At 45.9% G+C, this 23,728-nt stretch overlaps 1 protein-coding gene across 1 annotated transcript in view; it reads left to right on the top strand.

The window, feature by feature from the left end:
* The window catches only part of LOC120882942 (phospholipid-transporting ATPase IB), a 401,559-nt gene that overhangs the window by 324,968 nt on the left and 52,863 nt on the right, over nucleotides 1–23,728 (top strand). Inside the window, exon 33 of the mRNA XM_040266775.1 lies at nucleotides 22,037–22,125. Within this exon, the coding sequence (XP_040122709.1) occupies nucleotides 22,037–22,125 (89 nt within the window). The remainder of the gene's footprint in view (nucleotides 1–22,036; nucleotides 22,126–23,728) is intronic.

Genomic DNA, 23,728 nt, shown 5'->3' with positions numbered 1-23,728 from the left:
TGGATGCGGTCTTCAATTCTAAAATTCCATGAATGGGTCTGTCATCTTAACCAGTAACATGTGATTTGAAAATGTCTCTGTGGCCAGTTCGCTATTGCTCGTTAGGAGTTTTTAAACATTCAGAATTTGGGTATCTGAGTATGTAGGCGGAGGGAGCACATGAGCATGTAGTTTAGGATGAAAAGTGACCTTACAAGAGTAAGAGTGATTGGTCTTAACTGTTGTCACATTGTTTGGGGAAGTAACAGCGGCTGGTGACAGGACAATGAGACCTTTCGATCCTGAAGTTGCAGTGAACCAGTCGACAGCTCTCTCGTTATGGAGCTGCACCTCTTCCCAAGATGACAGAAAGGAGCATGTGTTTGCAGTCAGTGGGCAGGGCCGTGGGTTTCCTGTTATAGGCAGCTGCTCACTGCTTCCTGGACGGCCACCAAGTGCTCTGAGGTTATAAATAAGCAATTACTGGAACCCCTTCAGAGACCAGGCAGAAGGGTCAGTGATTCCTGGCATTCTTTCTTTGGCCCGCCACTAGCATTCTGATGCCGAGGTGCATACGCCTGTGTGCATCCAGAGACCCAACACGTCCCAAACCAAAGGGCAGAACCGTCGGTCTGCTGCACATTTGTTGCTCATCTGTTGGCATCAGGCAGCTGCCAGCCAGCCGTGCTGTCTGCCTGCAACATGGGCTAATTCTGATCCTTGTAGCCTCGCTTGCATCACTGGACCCAGAGCCTCGCCTGGTAGAAACCCAGAGAACGCCTTCATTTCCAGGGACCCAGTCTTAGACCCTGTGCTGAGCTGATCCGGATCTGAAGAGGAGTGTCTTCTTTCTATTATTGACGTGATAGGGAAGGGACAAGTGTGATTGAATAGCTCCAGACTCGGCTACCCTGTTTACTTTACAAAGCCAAGGAAAGACCTAGAAACACATGTCTTGGGAGGAACACAGAGTGAGAAAGAGCGCCCCTCCTCACATCAGAAAAGGTCACCAACTATCATATTTGGCTGAACAGTGTAGTCAAGCTTTCCCACAACCAGATCCACTGGCAATGCCCTGCCAAGAGCAGCAGCCACAGGCTTGCAATTCAAGGAGTCTCCTAAAAGAGCATTTTATTAAAGTCTTTTCTTTCACTTTCAGGGAACGTTTATTGTTTGCCCTCCACAATCCAGTAATCGGCGCGGCGCTGCAGACAGTAGGGGAGGCCATGGCCTCCGCCGCTGAGGGCTGTTCTAAGCTCTGAAAAGCGTGAAATGCAGAGTGTGCGAAAGCGTCTTATGCCTTTTACTGTTTTTTTTTTTTTTTCAAGTTAAGAAAAGTTACCCTCTCCATGACCATGTCCATCCAGACACCATTTATTGTAGAAAAATGATTGAGACTGAAATCCCAGTGATGAAGTTCAGATGACTTACATTTCAGCCTGGGGATATCTTGATCTCTGGCCTCCACTTGTCTTCTATAAAATGGGGATGATGTTAGGCCCTTTGGTACCTGGAAGTTATCATAACAATGGCCTTGGAGGTCCTGTGTGTATTAAAAACACTGCCCATATCCAGAGAAGCTCTGGATATGATCGCTCTGATCTTCATCTTTTTGTAGACAGAAGGTTGAATCATTTCATTCCTCTCTGGCTTTATTTTTCTGAGAATATCATCTAGATAGGACTATGTAATTCTAGCATTTTCTGTGAAGTTGTTCTCTGGCTACATAAGACATTCCAGAAAACAGCAATATGGTTACAGTGTCTGGCTTTTTAATGGATGCGTGTGGGCTAAGTCTCTTCAGTTGTGTCCAACCCTTTGTGACCCCATGGATTGTAGCCTGCCAGGTTCCTCTCTCCATGGGATTTTCCAGGCACAAATACTGGAATGGGGTACCATTTCCAGGGCCTCTTCCCGACCCAAGGATCAAACCAGCATCTCTTATGTCTCCTGCGTTGGCAGGCGGGTTCTTTACCACTAGCGCCTCCTTGGAAGCCATAGCATCATCAGAGGGCACTTCTCTTCCAGGTGGCTGGCTCAGGTAGGCAAACACACACTGGCCAGTCAGCAGCCCTTCAGCTCACCCTCTGTGTCTTTGCAAGAATCAAGTAGGTTGGTTATGTCTATGGTTTGCATCCCATCAAACACGCCCAGCTTCTTCCCAGTTTCCTCCTGTAGGTCCCAGACCCAGAGGAAGAGCAATGGAAGGCTTGATAAGGGCGACTGAACTGCAAACAGCAGACCTGTTAACATCCACCTTCATGCCCTAGGGTTCTGTCCGAAAGGACCACGTGCTGGGTGGCTCACATAGCAGAAATGTCTCGCGGTTCTGAAGGCTGCAAGTCTGAGGTCCTGGTGTTGGCGGGGTTGATTCCTCCTGAGACCATGAGGGAGGGTCTTCCCTAGGCCTCTGTCTCCTCGCTTCTAGTGGTTTGCTGGTGATTTTTGGCATTCCTTGGCTGGGAGAAGCACCACCTAATTCCTTCATGTTCACATGGCTTTCTCCCTGTGTTCATGTCTGTGTCCACACTTCACCTTTTTTAAAAGATGCTAGTCATAATGGATTAAGGCCCCATCCTAACCACTTCATCTGAACTAATGACATTTGCAGTGAGCATATTTCCAACCTTCTGAGGTTCTGGGGGTTATGACTTTACCGTGAGAATTTGGGAGGGGTACAGTTCAACCGATAGCAGTGTCATAAATTGATTTTACATTGAGATAGCTTTGCTTCCTACTGTGTATAATCCTCACTAAGAACTAACCAGACTTGACTGTGCTTTTTTATTATTATCTTTTGTAAAACTGCAGAGCTAATGTAGTTTGGTTTAGTTAATAGAAATGCTTGGAAGAATGAACTAGTGAACTGAAAAATGGCTTGGTAGTTACTTACCCTGACCCCAGAAAGCCTTAGAAGATCACAGGAGCAGTGGGTGGTGTGTGTTCCCAGATGGCCCCGCATCCCTCTCCTCTGCTGACTTCGTCTTTCCCATCCCTTTTCCCCACCCTCCATCCTTCCTGGTGTGTTGGGCCCACAGTTTGTTCTAACAGAAGCATATCGATGCTAGTTTGGTACTGGGCTCCCCTCCCTGACCACGTGGCTGGCCCTTGTGCTTTGAACCCCACCATCACAGTATATTCATCTCTTCTACTACTCAGCACGCTGCAAAAAGCATGTAATCTTAACTTTTAAAAGGTTAAGGTTCTGTATTTTATCACTTTCATTGGACAAAATGTAATGACTTCTTCATTTCAGAAGTGTTTGGTTTTTCTCTTTAAAAATGAAGCAGGGTTGACGTCTGGGGGACCTGCAATCATGTTGTTGTTCAATCTCAATGTCATGTCCAACACTTTGCAACACCATGGACTGGCATGCCACAGGCTCCTCTGTCTTCCACTGTCTCCTGGAGTTTGCTCAAATTCTTGTCCATTGAGTCGCTGATGCTATCTAACTGTCTCATCCTCTGCTGTCTCCTTCTCCTTTTGCCTTCAGTCTTGTGCATCATCAGGGTCTTTTCTAGTGAGTTGGCTCTTCGCATCAGGTGGCCAAAGTATTGAATCATACTCAGTCTCAAAATAGGCAGGTGGCTGTGTCAGGGTTCTGAGCTCTTTTTTGTCATAATGCCAGATAGCGTTTCTCCAACTGTGGGGGCTGCTCTTGGGCCAACAGGGCTGGAAAAGAAATAGTGTAATGTTCATTGGAGTAAATAGGTTCACACTGGAAGTGTGTGTGTCTTGGGACCCGAAGATTTAAAAGGTCTGAATATTCATACGGTCTTATCTAAGCCACTCCCTGGTTATTAGTTCCTCACATTAAAAGATGTGTAAGTCCTCAGAGGTTCATGGTACATCTGGACTGAGTAAGTGTGAACCTTTAAAAAAAGAATCGGCACATTGAGTTTTCAGTTGAAAATTCAACGATTCCTTCTCTCGGGGTTCCATCCACTCACAGAGCCGTGCAGCCCTTCCCCCACACTGTCCCCTAGACCACAGCCAAAGCCCAGATAAAACTGTGATCACCGCATGTCCAGAACCACGTTTGATTTTGCTTTACATGTATGCCACTCCTCTTCTTTTGCGTCAAACATTTTACAAGGGCGAAGACGGCTTTGAAAGCGGAACACCCACATTTGGTATCCCTGCCTTCATTTTTCTTATGTTTTGGCCTCAATCAGAGTGCTTTTAATATTCATGAAGTCGGAAAAATAAACATACTACGACTATTTCCTCTGCATGGAAATGTTATGGTTTCAAACCCCAGGGAAAACAATTGGGAAGTTCTGCAAAGCCACATTTTCTCCCTGTCGGCTGGAAAGGAGCTCCAGCTTGGCAGAGGTACTTCCTTGACACTCTGGGCTTCCCAGAGCAGATGACGGGGGTGGGGGAGGTGCGGGGGGGCGGGAGGGGGGGCGCTTATTAAGGAAGGACAAGGAGTCAGCAGACATGTGTATTAGCATATGTAAGTATTCTTTGCAATCATATATACCAGAATCCTTTTTTTTTTTTCCTCTTTTAAGATCTATTTATTTATTTCTTTTTGGCCGTGCTGGGTCTTCATTGCTCTGTGGGCTTTTTCCCCTAGTTGTGGCGAGCAGGGGCTTCTCTCCAGTTGTGGTGTGTGGGCTCCTTGTTGCGGTGGCGTCTCTTGTTCTGGGGTGTGGACTTCAGTAGCTGCAGCCATGAGCTCAGTAGTTGTGGCTCCCAGGCTCCAGAGCACGGGCTCAGTTGTTGTGGCACATGGTCTCAGTTGCCCCGAGGTGAGTGGGATCTTCCCAGACCAGGGATCGAACCAGTGTCTCCTGAATTGCAAGGCGGATTTTCAGCCACTGGACCACCAGGGAAGCCCTAGAATCCTTTCAGTTGATTCAAAATTATGTAATTGAGGGAGGTAGGAAAAATATTTATTCCACTTACTTTTCTGTGTTCAAGTGGAAATTGTTGACAATATTTCTCAGTCTTTCTTTCCTTTAAGCCTACATTGATATTTACACCCTAAAATTAGTTCAGCCAGTCCCTTAAATATTTAAAAGGAATAAAGAGCAAGAACTCCCCACGAACTTGAAAGCTGACCATTTAAGAAAAAACAAAATGAGCATTCAACTGGATTGGCCAAAAAGTTTTCAGGCTTTTCCATACAGCATTATGGAAAAACCCAAACAAACCTTTTGGCCAACCCAATAGATAGTTAAAAGGAAATTGGTGTCAGAAGTGGTGTTTCAGTAAAGGAACATGGTCCTAGGTTTCTATGCTGGAGTCCAGCCCGGCGGGTCACCCTAAGTACAGACAGGGGCTCCTCTGTGGTGGCCAGAGGACATTGCCGCAGTCACCCTTCTCCCCTGCCCTCCCTTGCTTGCACTCTGTCCGAGGATGGTCCCATGTGCCACACTGGTGACTGAGCTGTCACCACCTTCATGTTCCTCTTTCTCCCAGCTCCTCTGTATCATGTATTTTCACCTTCTTTCTCAGGAGCCATGTGATTGCTCTGTTCCCTCAAGCTAACTGCCTCTTCCCCAAGTTACATCTCCGTAGCCGACTCAAGTGCCATTAGCAACCTCTTTGGTTCCTACCACTTACTACTAAGGATGCTAAGGAGACACATATTTAGGGGGCCAACTCCCTGGTAGCTGGAAGTGGTCCTATGAGCCAAAATTAGCTAGTGGTCAGTGGGGATGTCAGCCAGGGCCTTCCAGCACAAGGGGAGCTGGATAGGCTGCCTTGTCTTCCCTCCTGGAAGACAGATGGAAGGTCTAGTGCTATGTCTGCCATCTTGGGGCCATGAAGCCACAGGAGAGAGGAAAGAAGAAAACCAATACTGAGGGTGGTAGCGCTGAAGGACCAGAAAAACCTGGGTGCTCTGGATCATGGTGGAGCAAATACCTTCTTCCAGAAATGCTGGGGGAGAAAAAGTCAAAATCAGTCTTCATTTTGGCGGCTTTCATTCTATGCCGTCCAGAAACACTGACTCTTTTCCTTTCCTGCACTAGAATGTGAGATTCTGGAGGAAATTGTATCTTGTTGGTCTCCCTCGCTAGATGCATTGGATATACTTGTAGGTGAGCTCCTTGTTTTATAATAAACTTACCCACAGGGTACAGACCTGACATGTCTAGCTTCCGTGACAGCAGACCAAGGGTAGGACCAGAGTATGGTATCATCACAGCTGGTGGGTGGATGCTGTGGCCTTCAGAGAGGAGCAGAGAGGGAAGAGGCCCACAGTCATCTCGTCTCCTGGGATGGGTCAAAGGAGAAATGATAGCCCAGCTGGGGGATTCCCTGGTGCCTGTTTTGTTGCAGCTTCCCACAAGAAACTTTTTCATCACTTGAGTCATCACGGCCCCCTCCCCACAAAAGAAAATAAGATGGAAAATTCTCCCTTCAGGTGGACTCTGAGCATTTGTTGAGGCCGCTCAAGCAAAGAGCAAACCGGAAGGCCTGCACCTTGTGGTCCCTGGCATCAGAGGCCCCGGGTTTTCTTTCTGCCTAATTTTCATATGCTCGTGAGCTGCGGGAGGCTTAATTAAAACTGCAGGGGAGCCAAAGTAAGCGCAGAAAGGAACTGTTTTGATGCTTCAAAACCCCAAGCAAACAGAGTGTGGATTATTCCATTAGGCACGCTTATAGGATTTGTCCTGGGTGTTTGGATTGCTCCAGGCCTGGTGGGGAAGTCAATCGTGGGCTTTAGAGCTGAAAGGAACCATATTGAATGCTCCCAAATTTCACTTTTCATCTTCCCGGCGAGGTTTCCCATTCCCAGTGCGTTATTATGAGCCATGTGTGAACTTTTCCTCCAACTTCTGTTTACTCAGCTTTCCTTCCGCTGAGGCCAGATTACAAGACAGGGCCGGCCCAGCTTTTCTGCCTGGTTTGGCGGTCATGATCTCGGATTCCTTGCCTGCTTTTCCCTGCTGGTCTCTAGAGGCTTTAGTAAAACCTGGGTTTGCCTGAGAAGCAGCACAGCCCGGGGTTCAGAACACGGGGTCTCCCAGCTGGACTGCTTCTTGTCTGTGTGACCTTAGACAAGTCACCATATCTTTACGCTTTGCTGTGTGATCTGCCAAAGGGGGATCGGGGTGATGGAAACTGTCAACATCTTAGGGTTTGCTGTGTTCCTTCACTGAGGAATTATCACCAGGACCACAGTCCTACAGGCCAGCACCATGTTTCCCAGGGCTGGGGCATGCCGACCTGGGAGTGAGCACACTGCCCGCTCCTCGGAGAGGATCACTCAGTCATCAGCTCAAAATGGACCCACGTGTTGAGGAACCTAGCCCGATCTGACTGCTGGAAAGCCAGGCCAGGGAAGAGGTTTGCCTGATGCCATCTGGAGAATCCTTAAGAGTCTGGATGAAAATACTGAGTATCAGCTGCTGAAGATTTAGGAAATGGTGGGACTCGTGGGCCCGGCCTTAGCTTTCTTACCTGGTATTTGTACCCCAACCAAGACCACAGTGTGGATTCTATAGTGTATATGACTAGCCTGTGCCAGCGAACCTGTTAACAAGGGGCCACCTATGACATCAGCCACTGAGGACCCACCTCCACCCTCAGGAGGCTTTCCATCTAAGGAAGAAGATCAAGCAACACGTGAGCATCTCTAAGCACAGAGCAGAATCACAGGTCACTGTGCAATGCGGGTACACCTTGAGATCTGCCCACCTGGACCAGGGGGTGGTTCTTACCTCCAGCTCCAGAGGGAGGACACATGACCTCTCTGAACCAGACTTCCCCCATCTATGAAGCAGAGGTGAATGCTATTGTTGTAGGGCCATCTGTGTGTGTTAACCCAGAGGACAGCAGGTGACCATGCAGCTACACACAGTAGTCTTGCAAGAAGTGGCAGCAATAGAACTGTCACTGGTACGAACACAAGGGAGGAAGCGGACCATTCTGCCTGGAGACACCGAGCGGGTGATCCTTGAACTGAATCCCGAAGGAGGAAGAGGAATTCTCACTGTTAGAACCATGGCAGAGGTGGGCACTGTCAGCCATGCATAAAACAAGGTGGGCAGAGCCCCCCTCCAAAAAAAAAGAACCTTGAGGATTTGGAGAAATGTAGACAGTTCATGTGGCCAGAGTGCATGGCTGGGCATGCAAGGCCAAGAGCTGGGTCTTGAATGAAAGACCACAAGTCGCCTCAGGTGCCCTTGCAGCGAGTTAGATTTTGCCAAGTTTTGCAACATGCTAAAAAGCCCAGTGCCGAGTACCCTATTAGGCAGTTTATATATGGGTTGTTGTTGTTCTGTCGTTAAGTCGTGTCTGACTCTTTGTGACCCATGAACTGCAGCATGCCAGGTTTCCGTGTCCTTCACTATCTCCTAGAGCTTGCTCAAACTCATGTCCATTGAGTCGGTGATGCCATCCAACGATTTCATCTTCTGTCGTCCTCTTCTCCTCCTGCCCTCAATCTTTCCCAGAATCAGGGTCTTTTCCAGTAAGTCAGCTATTTGCAATCAGGTGGCCAAAGTATTGGAGCTTCAGCTTCAGCATCAGTCCTTCCCATGAATATTCAGGGTTGATTTCCTTTAGGATTGACTGGTTTGATCTCCTTGCTGTCAAAGGGACTCTCAAGAGTCTTCTCCAGCACCACAGTTTGAAAGCCTCAATTCTTCGGTGTTCAGCTTTCTTTATGGTACTTGATGCCCAAATTCACCCTTCAAGGATAAGATAGGCCCGTTTTACAGATGTGTGCACTCGAGCTCAAGGAGATTGTCACTTCATCATTCAACTCACCATATTAACTTTTGGGGAATTAGGCAGGCTGCCCACCTGACAGAGGAATCTCATATTTCATGTTCAATTGTGTTGCCTCATTTTTTGTTTCATGTTTACTCACTTCCCCTTGGATGCATTTGGAACAAAGCAATACCATGAATAAATACACCATCTCCACTGATGGTGAGACTTGAAGTAGAGTTGGGTCACCCTCACCAGCTGGACCACTGACCAGATGAGGTGGAGCCCTGCTTCTCTGTTAAAAGCAAAATACCAACACAGAGACTCATGTTTACTTTGGGTCATATTCTCTCCAAATAAATGAGGCATCCTGTTAAAAAACAACACATTCTATTTTTTTATGGTAGGTATTAGCTTGAGTGCAAAATAGGATAGTATGAGACATTGGGTTGAGGTTGAAGCTATGATTTTCATGAAATTTTGTGTGTCACCCAAAAAGGAATAAGACCCAAACCAACCTCAGATGGGTGGGCTTCCCAAATAGTTCAGCAGGTAAAGAATCCACCTGCCAGTGCAAGAGATGCAGGAGACTCGGGAAGATCCCCTGGAGGAAGAAATGGCAACCCACTCCAGTATTCTTGCCTGGAGAATCCCATGGACAGAGGAGCCTGGTGGGCCACAGTCTATGAGGCTGCAAAGACCTCATGGCTGAGAGACCGAGCATGCACGCAGGCAATCTCAGATAAAGCATCCTCAATTAAAAGGTAATAAAAGCACATGTTCACATCAAGCCAGGAGTTGGGATATCTGACACACCCTAGAACCCCGAGCTCTGTAATCTCCACTGCTGCTGTGCACCCGGAATGCTCACCACACATTTATTTTAGATGAGTTCTAAACAGGTGTTTCCTCTGGGCTGCAAGTGGTTTAACTGAGAGCCTTGCCATGTCCGGCATGTTCAGCTGGAATCACGGAGCGGAGGCCGTGCAGGCCTGGCGGCTCCTCTGTGTGATGCTGACGGCCGGGACTTGCCAGTTCCCACGCTGGTCAGCGCTGGACACAGAACAGATGTTGAGGATTACAAGGGAGGACTTGGGAAGGCCGTGGGCCCAAGCATCTGCGGAAGTAATTCATTGTGGGGACTGGACAGGCCCCATGGAACCTGCAGTGAGAAGTTCTAGGAAATAAGCCTCAATGGGCCTGCAGGTCAGGGTGCAAAACATTCTCCCAGTGTCCTTGGATTGAAGGAAAACTCGTTCATCATCACCTACAAATCCAGCTGAACAGAGAAGTGAAGAAACCCTAATCCCACAGATGCTTGTTCAAATTCTAAACTGTGGATTAATCAGTGGGGTCCTGACTCCAAAGCATCAGAGTGCTATCCTCTGATTGATTCTGCATGAATCACTGGGACATGGTTGGCAGAGCCCTGGAAGCTTGGTGGCCCATCCTGGGCCCAGCTTCCAGGGGACTCCTTCAAGGCTGGGCTCAATTTACCCCAGGATAACACAGAGTCGTTTCTTTCTGCCCATTGCTGGCCATCCTAAACTTCCTCTGCCCAGCTGCTCCACCAGCGGTACTTGTACTATTGTCTCATTCTCGGCCTGCTTTCCGAGTCGCTGTGAGTTAGAAGTCCAGAGCATACAACGCTCTAGGTGACAGTTTCAGTATCTGCGCAATGACCATCAGTGAGCCTCGGCTGTTTCTTAGCGCTGCTCTGTGGAAAGCTAACCGGAAGACAACTACATTAAGCGCTTCTGGGTCACCCTCTGTGCGGGTAATGGACTTCAGTCTGATTTCTCATACAATTCAATTGTGTTGGTCAGTGCGTGTCAGTAACTGTTGTTAGTTTAAAAAATAAAGTCATTTAAAGAGCCACAAAGAAAGGAATGGCATGATTAGAATCACCTCAGCCAGTAAAACTCATTGAAGAAAACTTTAGAAATAAAAGTATTTAAATAGGGACTGTAAGTGGAATAGAACTCAGAATACCTTTTTTTTTTCTTTTCAGATTTTTCTCTTCCATTAGGTCTGTTGCCAATTTATTTTCCCTGAGAGCTCAGTTGGTAAAGAATACTCCTGCAATACAGGAGATTCCAGTTTGATTTCTGGGTCCAGAAGATCTGGTGGAGAAGGGATAGGCTACCCACTCCAGTATTCTTGGGCTTCCCTTGTGGCTCAGCTGATAAAGAATCTGCCCGCAATGCAGGAGACGTGGGGTTGATCCCTAGGTTGGGAAGATTCCTTGGAGAAGTGAAAGGCTACCCACTCTAGTATTCTGGCCTGGAGAATTCCAGGGACTATATAGGTTCACAAACAGTCAGACACAACTGAGTGGTTCTCACTTTCAAGGATTTCAGTAGAAAGAATTACAGGCAAAGATGTATGTTCAACTATTACTGCCTTAGAGTTGATAACGAATTTTTTATTTTTTGTTTTTTTCTGAGACTGTAGTGTATATGTTGTGTTTTCTGGAGGTAAACATATAAACATTTGTGCTAGGGAGAAAGCAAGTAGTTAATATGGAGAACAAAGGAATGGTAATAGGTTGCTAATAAATGTTTTTAAAGAAAAAAAGATAAAGGAGACATAAAATTGTATATCATTGGCATGAATTTCCATAATGAATAAACGAGTAAAAGCCTGAGAAAAAGCAAAATGGATCCTTGGAATAAACATTGTATTATTCAAAATCTCAAATGCGTTAGTAGAATTCATTCACACAATCAGCTAGGAATTTTTTTTTTAACAGTGCCTCAAAGTAACCGAACTGATTTTTGTTTTGTCTTTTAAAAATGAGAAAGAGGGATAATTATTGAATTTTATTTCTCCTCTGAAAGCATCTTCATTTCTCCAAAATTAATATAAGACATTTCTATAAAAGAAAAGAAATCCCACAGTGCCTTCGACAATATTAAGGGAACAAGGACAAAAGAAAAGAAGGTCTAAAATACCATATGATGTCACTTGTATTCGGCATCTAAAATACAATACAAGTGAACGTATCTACAGAGCAGAAACAGACCCGCAGACGTAGAGAACAAACCTGTGGTTGCCAAGGAGGTAGGGAAGGAACGGACTGGGAGTGTCGGATTAGCAGATGCAAACCACTGTCTATAGTATGGTTAAACAGCAAGGTCCTACTGTGCAGCACAGGGAACTATATTCAATATCCCGTGATAAAGCATAATGGAAAAGAGCATGAAAAAGAATATATATATGTGTATATATATACATATATAATATTTGTATTGAACTCTTAAAGAAGAAAAGAAAGTCTAGATGATTTTATGAAGAGCAAATGCTATCATATGTTATGTACATGACCACCCAGTTCTAACATGAGAAGATGCTGAAATGTAGTAGGCTATCTATAGAAGAATCAGTCAAAAGCATTCATGTGCTATTGCGTCTATGAATTTTTAAACTCAGGAAGCTATATTGAGATAAAATGAAATATATGGGAAAGGGAAACATGGCTGATATGTTTCTATTAGAGTGCGATGAAAAAATTGCATCTGTTTTATGTAAATTTTCAGCAGTGACCTAGTAAAGAAAGTCAAAACTACATTAATTAAATTTACAGAGCCAAAAAAAGGTGAAGACCCAGGAGGTGAAACATAAAAATACAGATGGACTGAGAGAGATGAGAGGAAATAGACAGACCTTTACAACATGATATTCAGCTTAGAAATATGCACGCAAGTACGATGGGGAATACTAGCCAAAAACAGATAGCTGGGTTAAAAAAAAAAGTTAATAAATGTTGAGTCTGAAAAACCATACAGACCAAAGCCAGGAAATTACAGTTGTGGATCCCGCAGTAACTGTAAATTAGCCCCATGGCACATGTGTAGTATTTCATATTCCGGGATGTGATGCTAACTTTCGCGCATAGACGTGTGTGCGTGTTTCATCTGAATTATAGCTGTAACAGGACAGAGGTGAGACAGGATGTGTGATGGGTCTCCTGCTCCTTTTCCCAAGTCGTCTGGAGCCTGGGAGCCCGAGGAAAGACTTGGGAGGAGATAGGCTTTCGTTCAGTGTCGTTATTCATCGGAGGAGCTGGAGGGTCGTTTCTTGACAATTGCGAAGTGCCGTGTGTGTCTGGGGTCTTGGAAAGTTGCCCTTAGCACCTCTGAGTTGACGCTGGCCCTTGAACTTTCCAAGTCACACCTTCCGCCCCATCCCCTCTCTGCACTCTGCTGGGACCATTCTCCCACCCTGGCCTCTTGATTATTTTACCTCAGGGCTTCCCCGATAGCTCAGTTGGTAAAGAATCTGCCTACAATGCAGGAGACCCTGGTTCAATTCCTGGGTCAGGAAGATCCCCTGGAGAAGGGATATGCTACCCACTCCAGTATTCTTGGGCTTTCCTGGTGGCTCTGCCGGTAAAGAATCCGCCTGCAATGTGGGAGACCTGGGTTCGATCCCTGGGTTGAGAAGATCCTCTGGAGAAGGGCACCGGCTGGTGGTGGTTTAGTCGCTAAGTCGTGTCCGACTCTTGCGACCCCATGGACTATAGCCCGCCAGTCTCCTCTGTCCATGGGATTTTCCAGGCAAGAATACTGGAGTGGATTGCAACCCAGGAATTAAACCCAGCTCTCCTGCATTGCCGGCAGATTCTTTACCTACTGAGCTATAAGGGAAGCCCTTATTCTGGCCTGGAGAATTCCATGGCGTTGAAAAGAGTAGGGCACGACTGAGCAACTTTCACTTTCACTTCACTTTCATTTTACCTCCCAAGTTCTTTCTCTCTCCTATCCTATCCCCCTGCTGCTATCTCATCTTGCTGGACCAGCTCCATCCAGCCCTCCTTCCTTCCCCCCATTTCCTCATGCTATCACTGTACCCCAACCCTCATCATCCTCCCCCTCATCGTCCCTAAAATCTCCTCACCTCAGAACCCAGCTCCATCCTGGACTCCCTCCCCCGAGGCTTCACTGAGTCTTGGTTCCTCCTCCAGCTCCCCACCTGCTAGTGTAGGAATCACTCCCATGATAATCTCAAGCCTTTCCCCACCCAGCATTCCCTTTCCTTGTGATCGCATATATTTCCACAGATTCACTCATCACTGGGTACAAACGAGCCTCTGAATAAATAGAGCTAGCCCACCTCTCCTATGAGAAGGCATAGCCCTGGGGTCAGACGGCTGGGTTTATAACCAAGGCCAAGTGCACACTGCTTACCTCACAACAGGCCAGTAAATCCAGAGAGGAGTTGTTGGGACAAGGAACAACGACTTTATTTTGAAAACCAGCAGACTGAGAAGATGGTGAGTGGGAGAACTATCTTCCCAGAGTTAGAATTCAGGCTTCTTTTATACTAAAAGGGGAAGGAGTGATGTCAAACATTTCCTGGTTCTGGCTAGACTCCAGAGTCAGTTCAGTTCAGTTCAGTTCAGTCACTCAGTCGTGTCCGACTCTTTGCAACCCCATGAATTGCAGTGCGCCAGGCCTCCCTGTCCATCACCAACTCCCGGAGTTCACTCAGACTCACGTCCATCGAGTCGGTGATGCCATCCAGCCATCTCATCCTCTGTCGTCCCCTTCTCCTCCTGCCTCCAATCCCTCCCAGCATCAGAGTCTTTTCCAATGAGTCAACTCTTCGCATGAGGTGGCCAAAGTACTGGAGCTTCAGCTTTAGCATCATTCCTTTCAAAGAAATCCCAGGGCTGATCTCCTTCAGAATGGACTGGTTGGATCTCCTTGCAGTCCAACGGACTCTCAAGAGTCTTCTCCAGAGGGAATGTATTAATTTCTTCTTGCCCACAGTCGTTCACAGGTGGGTCTGGTCAGGATATTTCCTGTAACCTAAATAAAGGTATTTTAATGCTTGTTACCCAAGAGGCAGATTTCTCAGAGCTGGGCCGTTATGTATGGCTTATAGGCAACGTCCTTTTTAGTGATTAACTTGAAATAGAATGCAGAGGACCTCATCTGTAAGCTGGGAGTTGCCACAGCGCCCATCTTGCCTGGATGCAGGGATGATGGGGGAAGCTGACTGGGTAAGGACTGAGCACACAGCAGGCTCTTTCCTTGTCGTCATGGCCTTCCTCATCCATCTCCAAGTGGTCATTACTGGGAGCTCCAAGTTCTCTGCAAAACTGAAACTTCTGAAAGTCCACCTCATTCAGCCTCAGGACCTGTGGTTCCACCTGCTCTTCCTTACGGGAGCTTTCTTCTCCCTGCCCACCCTCTCTGTTGCCCTCTGACCAGTCAAGGCTCACCTTTGTCCCCCTGGCTATTTCAGACACCCTCTTTCTGTGGCATTTTTCAACCTAGTAAGAGATTTCACATGGAGAGACAAAGGATATGGAGTCAAACCCCCAGCTTAGTTGAATATTGAATGTTGACATGCCACTTGCTTCGTATCTTTTCAAAAAGAAAATGTTAGCCATGCTGTTGAGTCCTCCTCATGGAACTCCTTGTCTCATTCCTCTTGAGCTAGAAGTATTCTCATTACTTTCATGTTTACTATTCTCACGCATGTAATATGTATGTAGAAAATATAAACGATGGACAATGTTAATTTTTGCAGGGTTTTGGAACTTTACATAGATTGTATGATATATACTCTTCCCCTCAACACTGGATTGCTTTGGTTTTTTTCCAAGACTGGTTTTTGAGGATTACCTATAGTTATGCATATGTAGCTGACTCATTTTAGTCCTGTTTTCAGTTAAATAAATATGTGTGTGTGCGCTCAGTCATGTCCAACTCTTTGCAACCCCATGGACTGTAGCCCACCAGGCTCCTCTGTCCATGGGATTTCCCAGACAAGAATACTGGAGTGAGTTGCCATTTCCTTCTCCAGGGGATCTTCCTGACCCAGGGATCAAACCCTCTTCTCCTGTATTGGCAGGAAGATTCTTTACCAGCTGAGTCATCAGGGAATTCCTCCATATAAATATGCCAGAATGCATTTCTCCTCCTATTAACAAACATTCAAGGTTTTGACTTTTGGTGAAGTTCAATCACCAAAAATGCTGTAGTGAACATTGCTGCACAGATTTCTGTATCTGGTTTTGAACATGTATATGTATAACCAGAGCATAGTATAACTGGGATTGGAATGCCCATTGGAAATCTCTTAGCCTGTGGCTTTTCTTTAAACTCTGTTATGTTGTGCTTTAGTGCAAGTCTTCCATTTTAATGCATGCTCATCCATTTCTCTGCATAGTTTTTGCTGTTTCATATCAAATTTTCTAAAAGCTAATCAGGGAGTCTCCCACCTTTTCTTCCATAAGTGTTAAGTTTTGCCTTTCCTCCAGAGGTCTCCAGTCCACCCAGAAATGCTGTGTGTCTGAGGCTCGAAGCAGGTGGAACTGGATATTTGCATCTGGATGAGCTCCTCCCCCATGGATTTGTGGGACTCCTAACCTCTGGGTCTCTAGCTCTGTCACTGGGATTCTGCACATCCAGGCCCCCAGTCGCTGGGGTTGCATCTGAGGGGCAGAATCTGAGGAGTGGGTGGGGGTACTCTGTTAGCCAGGCTTAGAGGACCGTGAGCCTTTGCCTGCAGGTGAGTGGCTTGAATATAGAGCCTGTCTGAGATGGTCCATGCTCCACTGCATGGGAGGTTTTGTCCCTCTGCAGAGTCTCAGAGTCCTGAGATCTTCAGTATAGCTAAGGCTAAGTGTCTAGAAGCTGGAATCTCTAGAGAATTGGACCATCCACTGGTAGCCTCTTTTCCACTTTTAAATTGTTGTTGTTCCATTGCTAAGTCATGTCTGACTCTTTGTGACCCCATGGACTGCAGCATGCCAGGCTTCCCTGTTCTTCACCATCTTCCAGAGCTTGCTCAAACTCATGTCCATTGAGTCGGTGATGCCATCCAACTATCTCTTCCTCTGTCGCCCCCTTCTCCTCCTGCCTTCAATCTTTCCCAGCAGCAGGGTCTTTTCCAATGAGTCAGCTCATCGCATCAGGTGGCCAAAGTATTGGAGCTTCAGCTTCAGCATCAGTCCTTCCCATGAATATTCAGGGTTGATTTCCTTTAGGATTGACTGGTTTGATCTCCTTGCTGTCAAAGGGACTCTCAAGAGTCTTCTCCAGCACCACAGTTTGAAAGCATCAATTCTTCAACATTTGGCCTTCTTTATGGTCCAACTCTGATATCCATACATGACTACTGGAAAAAACCATAGCTTTGACTATATGAACCTTTGTCATCAAAGACTTTTTTATAAAAGTGATTGTTTCCTAACCTGTTGATGCCAGTCAAGATGCTGTGAAGAGTAAGATGTTGGTTTTGCTTCACAGGTACTAACCTTAATAAGACTTGTCCTACTGAGAAATAGTAAGGACCATGAGACCCACTCAGACCCACAGCTGTTCCAGTACTGGACTCTAGTTTTTATGGACATGGCACTTTGTTGTCTGTTAATTGAGACAGTTCATGCCTGCTCACTGGGTCAGCACATTGCATCACCCTCTGGAACAATGACATTCCCATGAAATAGCCCAGTTATTAAATCCATCATTGAAAAATGTTGCATTTTAAGCAGAATGGAAAAACACAAGGTCAGAAAAGTTGCAATAGAGTAGGACTTCTGAGCTAAAACTTGCAGCTGGATTATACATATCTAAAGGCTTGCAATTTATTAAAATAAAAGTTATTGAAATGCTAGCAGAATGGTAAAGAAAATACTAGACAATTATGAGGAGCCATTAAAGCCACTGTCTGTTGAGAATATGGATCTCAGACCACAGGAGAAGCCCTGGCACCAGAGTCAGAGACACCTGGCTTCAGATCCTGACTTAGCCCCTTACAGGTGACCTTGAATTGGCCTGGAGCCCTAGTTGCCTCATCTGTAAAATGAGAACAATTAGTGTATCTCTTGCAGGGGGTGGTTCTGTAGGGCTTAAAAACAATATATGTGGGAGTGCCCAGGAAGAGAGGTTTAATATAAGAGAAGAGAAGCAGAAATCAAACCCATCTCTTACACAAGCCTGGGGCAGATGGTGTCGCCTAATGAAAATAGGAAATGCTAGGGGAGGAGTGGGGAGTTGGGAGGGTTGATTTTCGGTTACTCAGTTCAGTTTCAGATGCTCAGTCGTGTCTGATTCTTTGCGACCCCATGGACTGCAGCACCTCAGGCTTCCCTGTCCATCACTAATTTCAACTTCTAATACACATCTATTATTTGGGAAGCCCTTGTGGGGAATTTGGAGCTGGTGCAGGGTGTGTTGGCGGATTCTTGTGTACATCCAGCAGTGTGTCCACGGAGATGAGAAGGTGCCTGCGACACAAGCTGTGAGTGGGTGGAGATGAGACCCTGGAGGCATGGATGGCCCTCCTCCATCCCCGAGTCTCTACAAAGGGACCTTGAGGTTGGTGCGTACCAAATGCTCCAAAACCTTGGAGAAGGGAAGGCAGAATAGTTGTTGCTGTGGTTTCTAGCTTCAAGAAATAAATTTACTTTAAAAGTAGAAAGCATAGTTTTCATTTCTCAATCTGATCCTTGGGATGGATCATTTGTGATTCTCAGTTTATCATAAACTGTTAATGAAGTCAAATCTTTTCTTCCCAAGACTCTTTTATTTCTCTTAAAAAAAAATAGCAATCTGAACTCTGGTTAGAGGAGCTGTAAAAAGTAACAGCAAGAGTGAGAGAGAGAGGAAAAAACTGCAGAAGGGCTCCCTGGGGGGCTGCGGGCTGCTGCTCAGTTTCAGTTGCAGTTGTCAGAGGTAAAGAAAACAGTGGAGAAAATGTCTCATCGAGGGTCCCAGGCTGCTCTGCTCCAGGAAGGCAGCAGAGGGCTGGAGCGCAGCCAGAGGGCGGGCGGGGGCTCAGACATGGTGCCCCGCGCCAGCCCTGAGCTCACTGGCGGCTCTAAGTCATCTTACAGGCAGAGCTGTTTCCAGATCAGATGTTTGGGGGTTGGGAGAGCTAGGAAGACTTCAAGGAAGGGAGGAGCACAGCCTTATTTTTGAAGGTTTGCTTGGGGCTTTGGTGGCATGGATCGTCTGTGAGTGCAGCTGACAGTGAGCTGGGTACCACAGCCCCTCGAAAGGAAGAGCTTCCACTGTCCTGGTCCTGGCTGCTCAGGGAAAACTGAGGCAGGCAGAGGCAGTGGCCCCGTACAGGTGTCACCGTCTAAAGCTTAGAGGCACAGCTCCCTCCCAGCTCCCTGTGAACCTGAAGTCCTTGCTCCGTCCACCTGCTCAACTGCTGAGAAATCACCCAGGACAGCAAGAGTTGGTAGCCCGAGGCTGCTGCCCAGGGGTGAGGACTCTTCCCCTCCATCCCCAGCAAATGCTCACAGTGACTCAGGGAGGAGAAGATGGTGGTCCTGTTCCCAAGGGGAATCCTTCTTGTCCCTTCTGTGTCTGTTCTGAGATCTAAATTGAGAAGCACCCCCAAGAGATCCAGTGGGTTGGAAACATGGAAACCTTGATCCAGGTAGGATCCACCTGCAACCTGAATCAGTGAAACTGCCGTGTGATTGAAGCCTGGTGACCCACGGCCCCTCTGTGCCCCCACAACGCCTGCTCCTGCCCCTCTAAGCTCCCACCTCAGGGACTGGTTATCTAATGTGTAAATAGTCTCCACACCAGATATGTATTCTTGACTGTTAAGTCCACTCTCCTTAATTAATTTCTCTCTCCATGAAACATCTCTGACAGCGGATGAGGTAGACATACATACCCTGGAGGCCCAGGGACATATCCTGTAGCATTCACTGCATCTCCGAGTTCATGTGTATTTGAACACTCTGGTTTTACCAATATGAAATGATCCATTTTTCAAATCTTTGGGCAAGATTGAAGATCCAGGAAAATATGACCTTTTTATCAGGTGGTTTTTATTCTAATTTAGAATATACATGTTTTTCAGGTCACACTTGGAGTTTTAAAGATACTCTAAATGCCCAGAGGAGTGATTGCTGAGGACTTTGCTGTGAGATGAAGGATGTCCTGTTTGGGATTTGTGTGTCAGCGCACACATCGTGTTAATTACCTGGTTCCTATTGTCTGCCTCTTCATTCATGGGGAGGTGGTCCCTCACCAGCTCCCTCCCAAAAGAAGCCCCTCTCCCCTCACACATAGGGAGCGAATTGGGTCCCTGCAGAGGTTGCAGTATTGATTTCTTTTCTATAGAAAAGGGACTGGGAAGGACGCTTTATGGGAAGTCCTGGCACTCGGTGACGCACCAGGCAATCTTGGTCTCCTCCTCCAGGCAGGGGAGCAACTGCCATGGTTGCCTCCTCCATGGCTATCACGGCGTCCAGAATCCACCCCACAACAGGAAACACAGACCAACCTTGCCCAACTCAAGCTCCTCCAGCCTCATTTCTAGAACCTTCTTTTGTCTGTCACCATGTCCATGGGTGGCTGGACTTGAGCACCATGGACACTGTGTGTGTGTGATGAGGGGCCCACGGAAGTTTCTGCATGCCCTAATCCCTGGCCACTTGTTTCACAGCATCCCTGGTCTGTCCACATGCAATGCTGTGCTGTATTACATTCAGACCAGCTCTACCCTCTCTGGGCTCTCACCAGCTGTGGTTTCATTATCAGATAGCTTCACGCCCAAGCCTCACTTTCCTCTAATTTACTGCAAGAGGTCCCTCTGCATTTGGCTTGTGTGCTCAGTCATGTCCAACTCTTTGTGACCCCATGGACTGTAGCCCGCCAAGCTCCTCTGTCCATAGGATTTTGCAGGCAAGAATACTGGAGTGGGTTGCCATTTCCTTCTCCAGGGGCTCTTCCTGGCCCAGAGATCAAACTGAACTCTCCTGCATTGGTGGGTGGATTCTTCACCACTGAGTGGCCAGGGAAGCCCATGCATTTGGCACCCAACCCAAGAATCCTCACTGGCTAAAGATGTAACTGAGGGCGCCTTTTTTCCCAGTGGGGCTGCTAGCACATCGAAAGGACACCTCACTCAGTAGTGTACGTGAGTGGGGAGAAGGGAGTAAGTAATGCCGCTTGTCACCTAGTCCAGCTTAATAAACCTTTTTTTTTTATGCTAAGAGAATAAGAACAATCTAACTAAATCTCAATTTCAATACCAATAGCTGTGGCCTTGCCAAAGATTTCAGTACCTCGAACTTAGTCAATATGTGAAAATCAAGACACTAGAAAATCTTTCTGGAGACACACCATTAAAATCAGTTATTTCCACATGTTTTAACAGCTCCAAGTTTTAAAAAGCAGCAACAAAACCATACTTCCAAATCCCCACATAATCTTTGTCAACTGGGTTCAAAGATTATTTTCCTCATTTGCCTCAGCTATGAGAGTTCTTACTGATGTTTCATAAACCACTTTAAACAGCACATAGATGGTTGTTATCAAATGTTATTTTTGCTTTTCTCAAAAAGCAGTTCCCAGCTTTACTGAGACACAGTTGACATCTAACATCGTATGTTTAAGGGGTACATACAGCATGTTGATTTGATCCACTTACGTCTTGGAAAATGATTACCATCACAGCACTAGCTAACACCTCCAGCCCATCACATAACTGTCATTTCTATAAGATGTTATTTTTAAATGACTGTATTCTTTAATAAATATACCAGCCGGTAATGATCCAGGATGTAACAACCCCAGAAATGTAGCTTTAACAAGCCCGCCTTCCGCTGCTCCATCAACCTGGGATAGGTTTGGAGGAGGAAGGCAGGACCTGCAGAAGAACCTGGATAATTCAGCTCCTCCCTGTGGTTTGCTTGGGCTGCTGTGGCTGGGACGGGGAGTTAAATTTTCCTTCTGTGCCTATGCTTTCTGTGTGAGAAATGGGAACTAGGGATAGCCAAAGAGCTATGAAAACGGCAGTGCACTCCCTCTGAGAGACCCCTGCATGCATTTTTCCTGACATGTGATCTCACGGTGGGTCCAATGGTTGGTGGTCTGCATAGTCTCAGTGGATCAAGGCCTGGAGTGATGCTCTGTGTTTGAGGCCCAGGAATTTTTTTTTTTTTTAAGGTGAGGAGATTCCAAAATAGAACATACAAAAGCCATCATATGCATCAATATATATGGACATATACACAGCATGTAACACTTAAAGAGGCAGTGTAACTCGGGGGGGGGGGCAGCATCGGGAGATCACGTCTCAGGTTCGGTTCTGAGACTTGGGCTAATCCTGCTTCCTTTCCCACGCCCACTCCTGTTGCCCGTGAAGGGGCTTGAAGTGCTTTGTAAAAGAGGGAGACAAAACTCGTCAGCCTATCAGGATGGAGACAAGAGCTGATGGAGATCATGGTGAGGGGCTCTCGCCACCGGTTGGTCCCCTTGACATTCTTCCTGAGTGTGTATTTCAGTTTTCATTGAATTTAATAACCTTCTTTTGCTTAAGGGGCATTTTATACTGATTGAATTACGTTTCTCTCTCTCAGCAGTGTTAATGCACGTGTCACTTCTGGCTTTTGCAGGCAACCATGGTTCTGAGCTCTGCACACTTCTGGCTGGGATTATTTCTGGTTCCCACCGCATGTCTGATCGAAGACGTGGCATGGAGAGCGTAAGTGAGAGATAAAGTGATACCCCAGGTCTTGTCCTGTGTTCTCCATTAGTCTTTAGCAAGCCCCACCATAGGGTGTTAGATGCTGTGAGATTTCTGAAGTCACAGGTCTCCTGCCACCTGCCACAGCAGATATAAAAGATGTTGGCTTGGTTTTTTTTTTTTTTTTTCCTTTTAACCTGCTCTTCACCTTGATGAGAATATAGTAGGAAAGAAGTCAGGCTCTGTGAAGGTCAAGAGAGGTGTTCCTTGTACAGGATTATAAGGGAGAATTTCTGAGTACAGATCCATTCCACCAGGGTTAAGAAGCATAACTCAAAATTAATTGATTTTTTAAAAAAAATTAGCTGTGTCGGGTCTTAGTTGTGGCACACGAGATCTTCATCGCATCATGCAGGATCTTTCTTTGTGTTGCATGAACTCTGCAGTTGTGATGTGGACTCAGTAGTTGCAGTGTGAGGACTCAGCTCCTCCAGGCATGTGGGATCTTAGTTCCCTGGCCAGGGATTGAACCAGCATCCCCTGTATTACAAGGCAGATCCTTAACCACTGGATCACTAGACAAGCCCCTCAAAATTCATTGATTTTTATCAACGCTGAGTGATCACAAATATAGTCTGGCTTTAAACTCCATGCTTAAAGGGAAATTGTGTGTATATGTATGTCATTTCAAATCACCAAATGCTTAGAATCAAGTAGTCTTTGTTTTTCCAAATTATTCCCAGCAAGAATCTTTCAAATATAATTTTCCTGAAGTGTCAGTTTACAAGTCTATGAGAAGATTAATCACAATGACAAAATTATCACATAGGTTCAATAGGAAATAACTTATGCTCAATTTTTGTTTGTGTTTCAGAATATATTATTTTCTAACTATCTTATTTACAATGTGAAAAAAAGCTACGAGGTTCCAAGATAAAATAAATTTTATTTCATCTGCAAGGAAAAGAAGGAATACTGCAAAAGAGGTCAGGTTGATTTTTGAGGTCAGGGATAGACCTGATGACTTCTACTGTTGCCAACTTCCCTGAAAATCGAGACTCCTGGATTGGTGTAACTTTGGGCAAAACGTAATTATTTGGCGTCTCTAAGGTAGAGAATTGAGACTTGATTCCAAACCTTCCAGAAGACATCAGATTTCATTTCTCTCTCTCCCTTCCTCCCACACTCAGTGAGAACTGCTCCTACCTGACAGGTAGGAATGTATTTTGAAAAAAAATCTTCATCTTGGCATTATCTTGACAACCAATGATCCACAGAGAGAGAAGGTGGGAGAGGTGAGTTTATAGCACATATTTTGGGTGTTTTCCTTTTTTCCTTCTCTTCACTAAGTTTTACAACTGTTAGTGAAAATTAAATAACTGTGATTTCTCAAAAACTTTATCACTGCATCCATTTTATCTGCTAAAACTGTGTTCTATAAATAGAATTGGAATCCTTGGAAATCAAACTATGATACCCAAGAAAGATGTTTTCTTAATCTAATAAATGAACTGAAAGAAAATCTGAGTTCTATGACTTGTGCTCATAACACAGCCCAATTATGGCACGATATATTGCCTTGCCAAATTTCTTCAGTTTTGCAAGATCATCAAGTTAGTTT

The sequence above is a fragment of the Oryx dammah genome, unplaced genomic scaffold (assembly GCF_014754425.2).
Source record: "Oryx dammah isolate SB20612 unplaced genomic scaffold, SCBI_Odam_1.1 HiC_scaffold_24, whole genome shotgun sequence".
Lineage (NCBI taxonomy): Eukaryota > Metazoa > Chordata > Mammalia > Artiodactyla > Bovidae > Oryx > Oryx dammah.
This window is presented reverse-complemented; position numbering and strand designations above follow the sequence as displayed.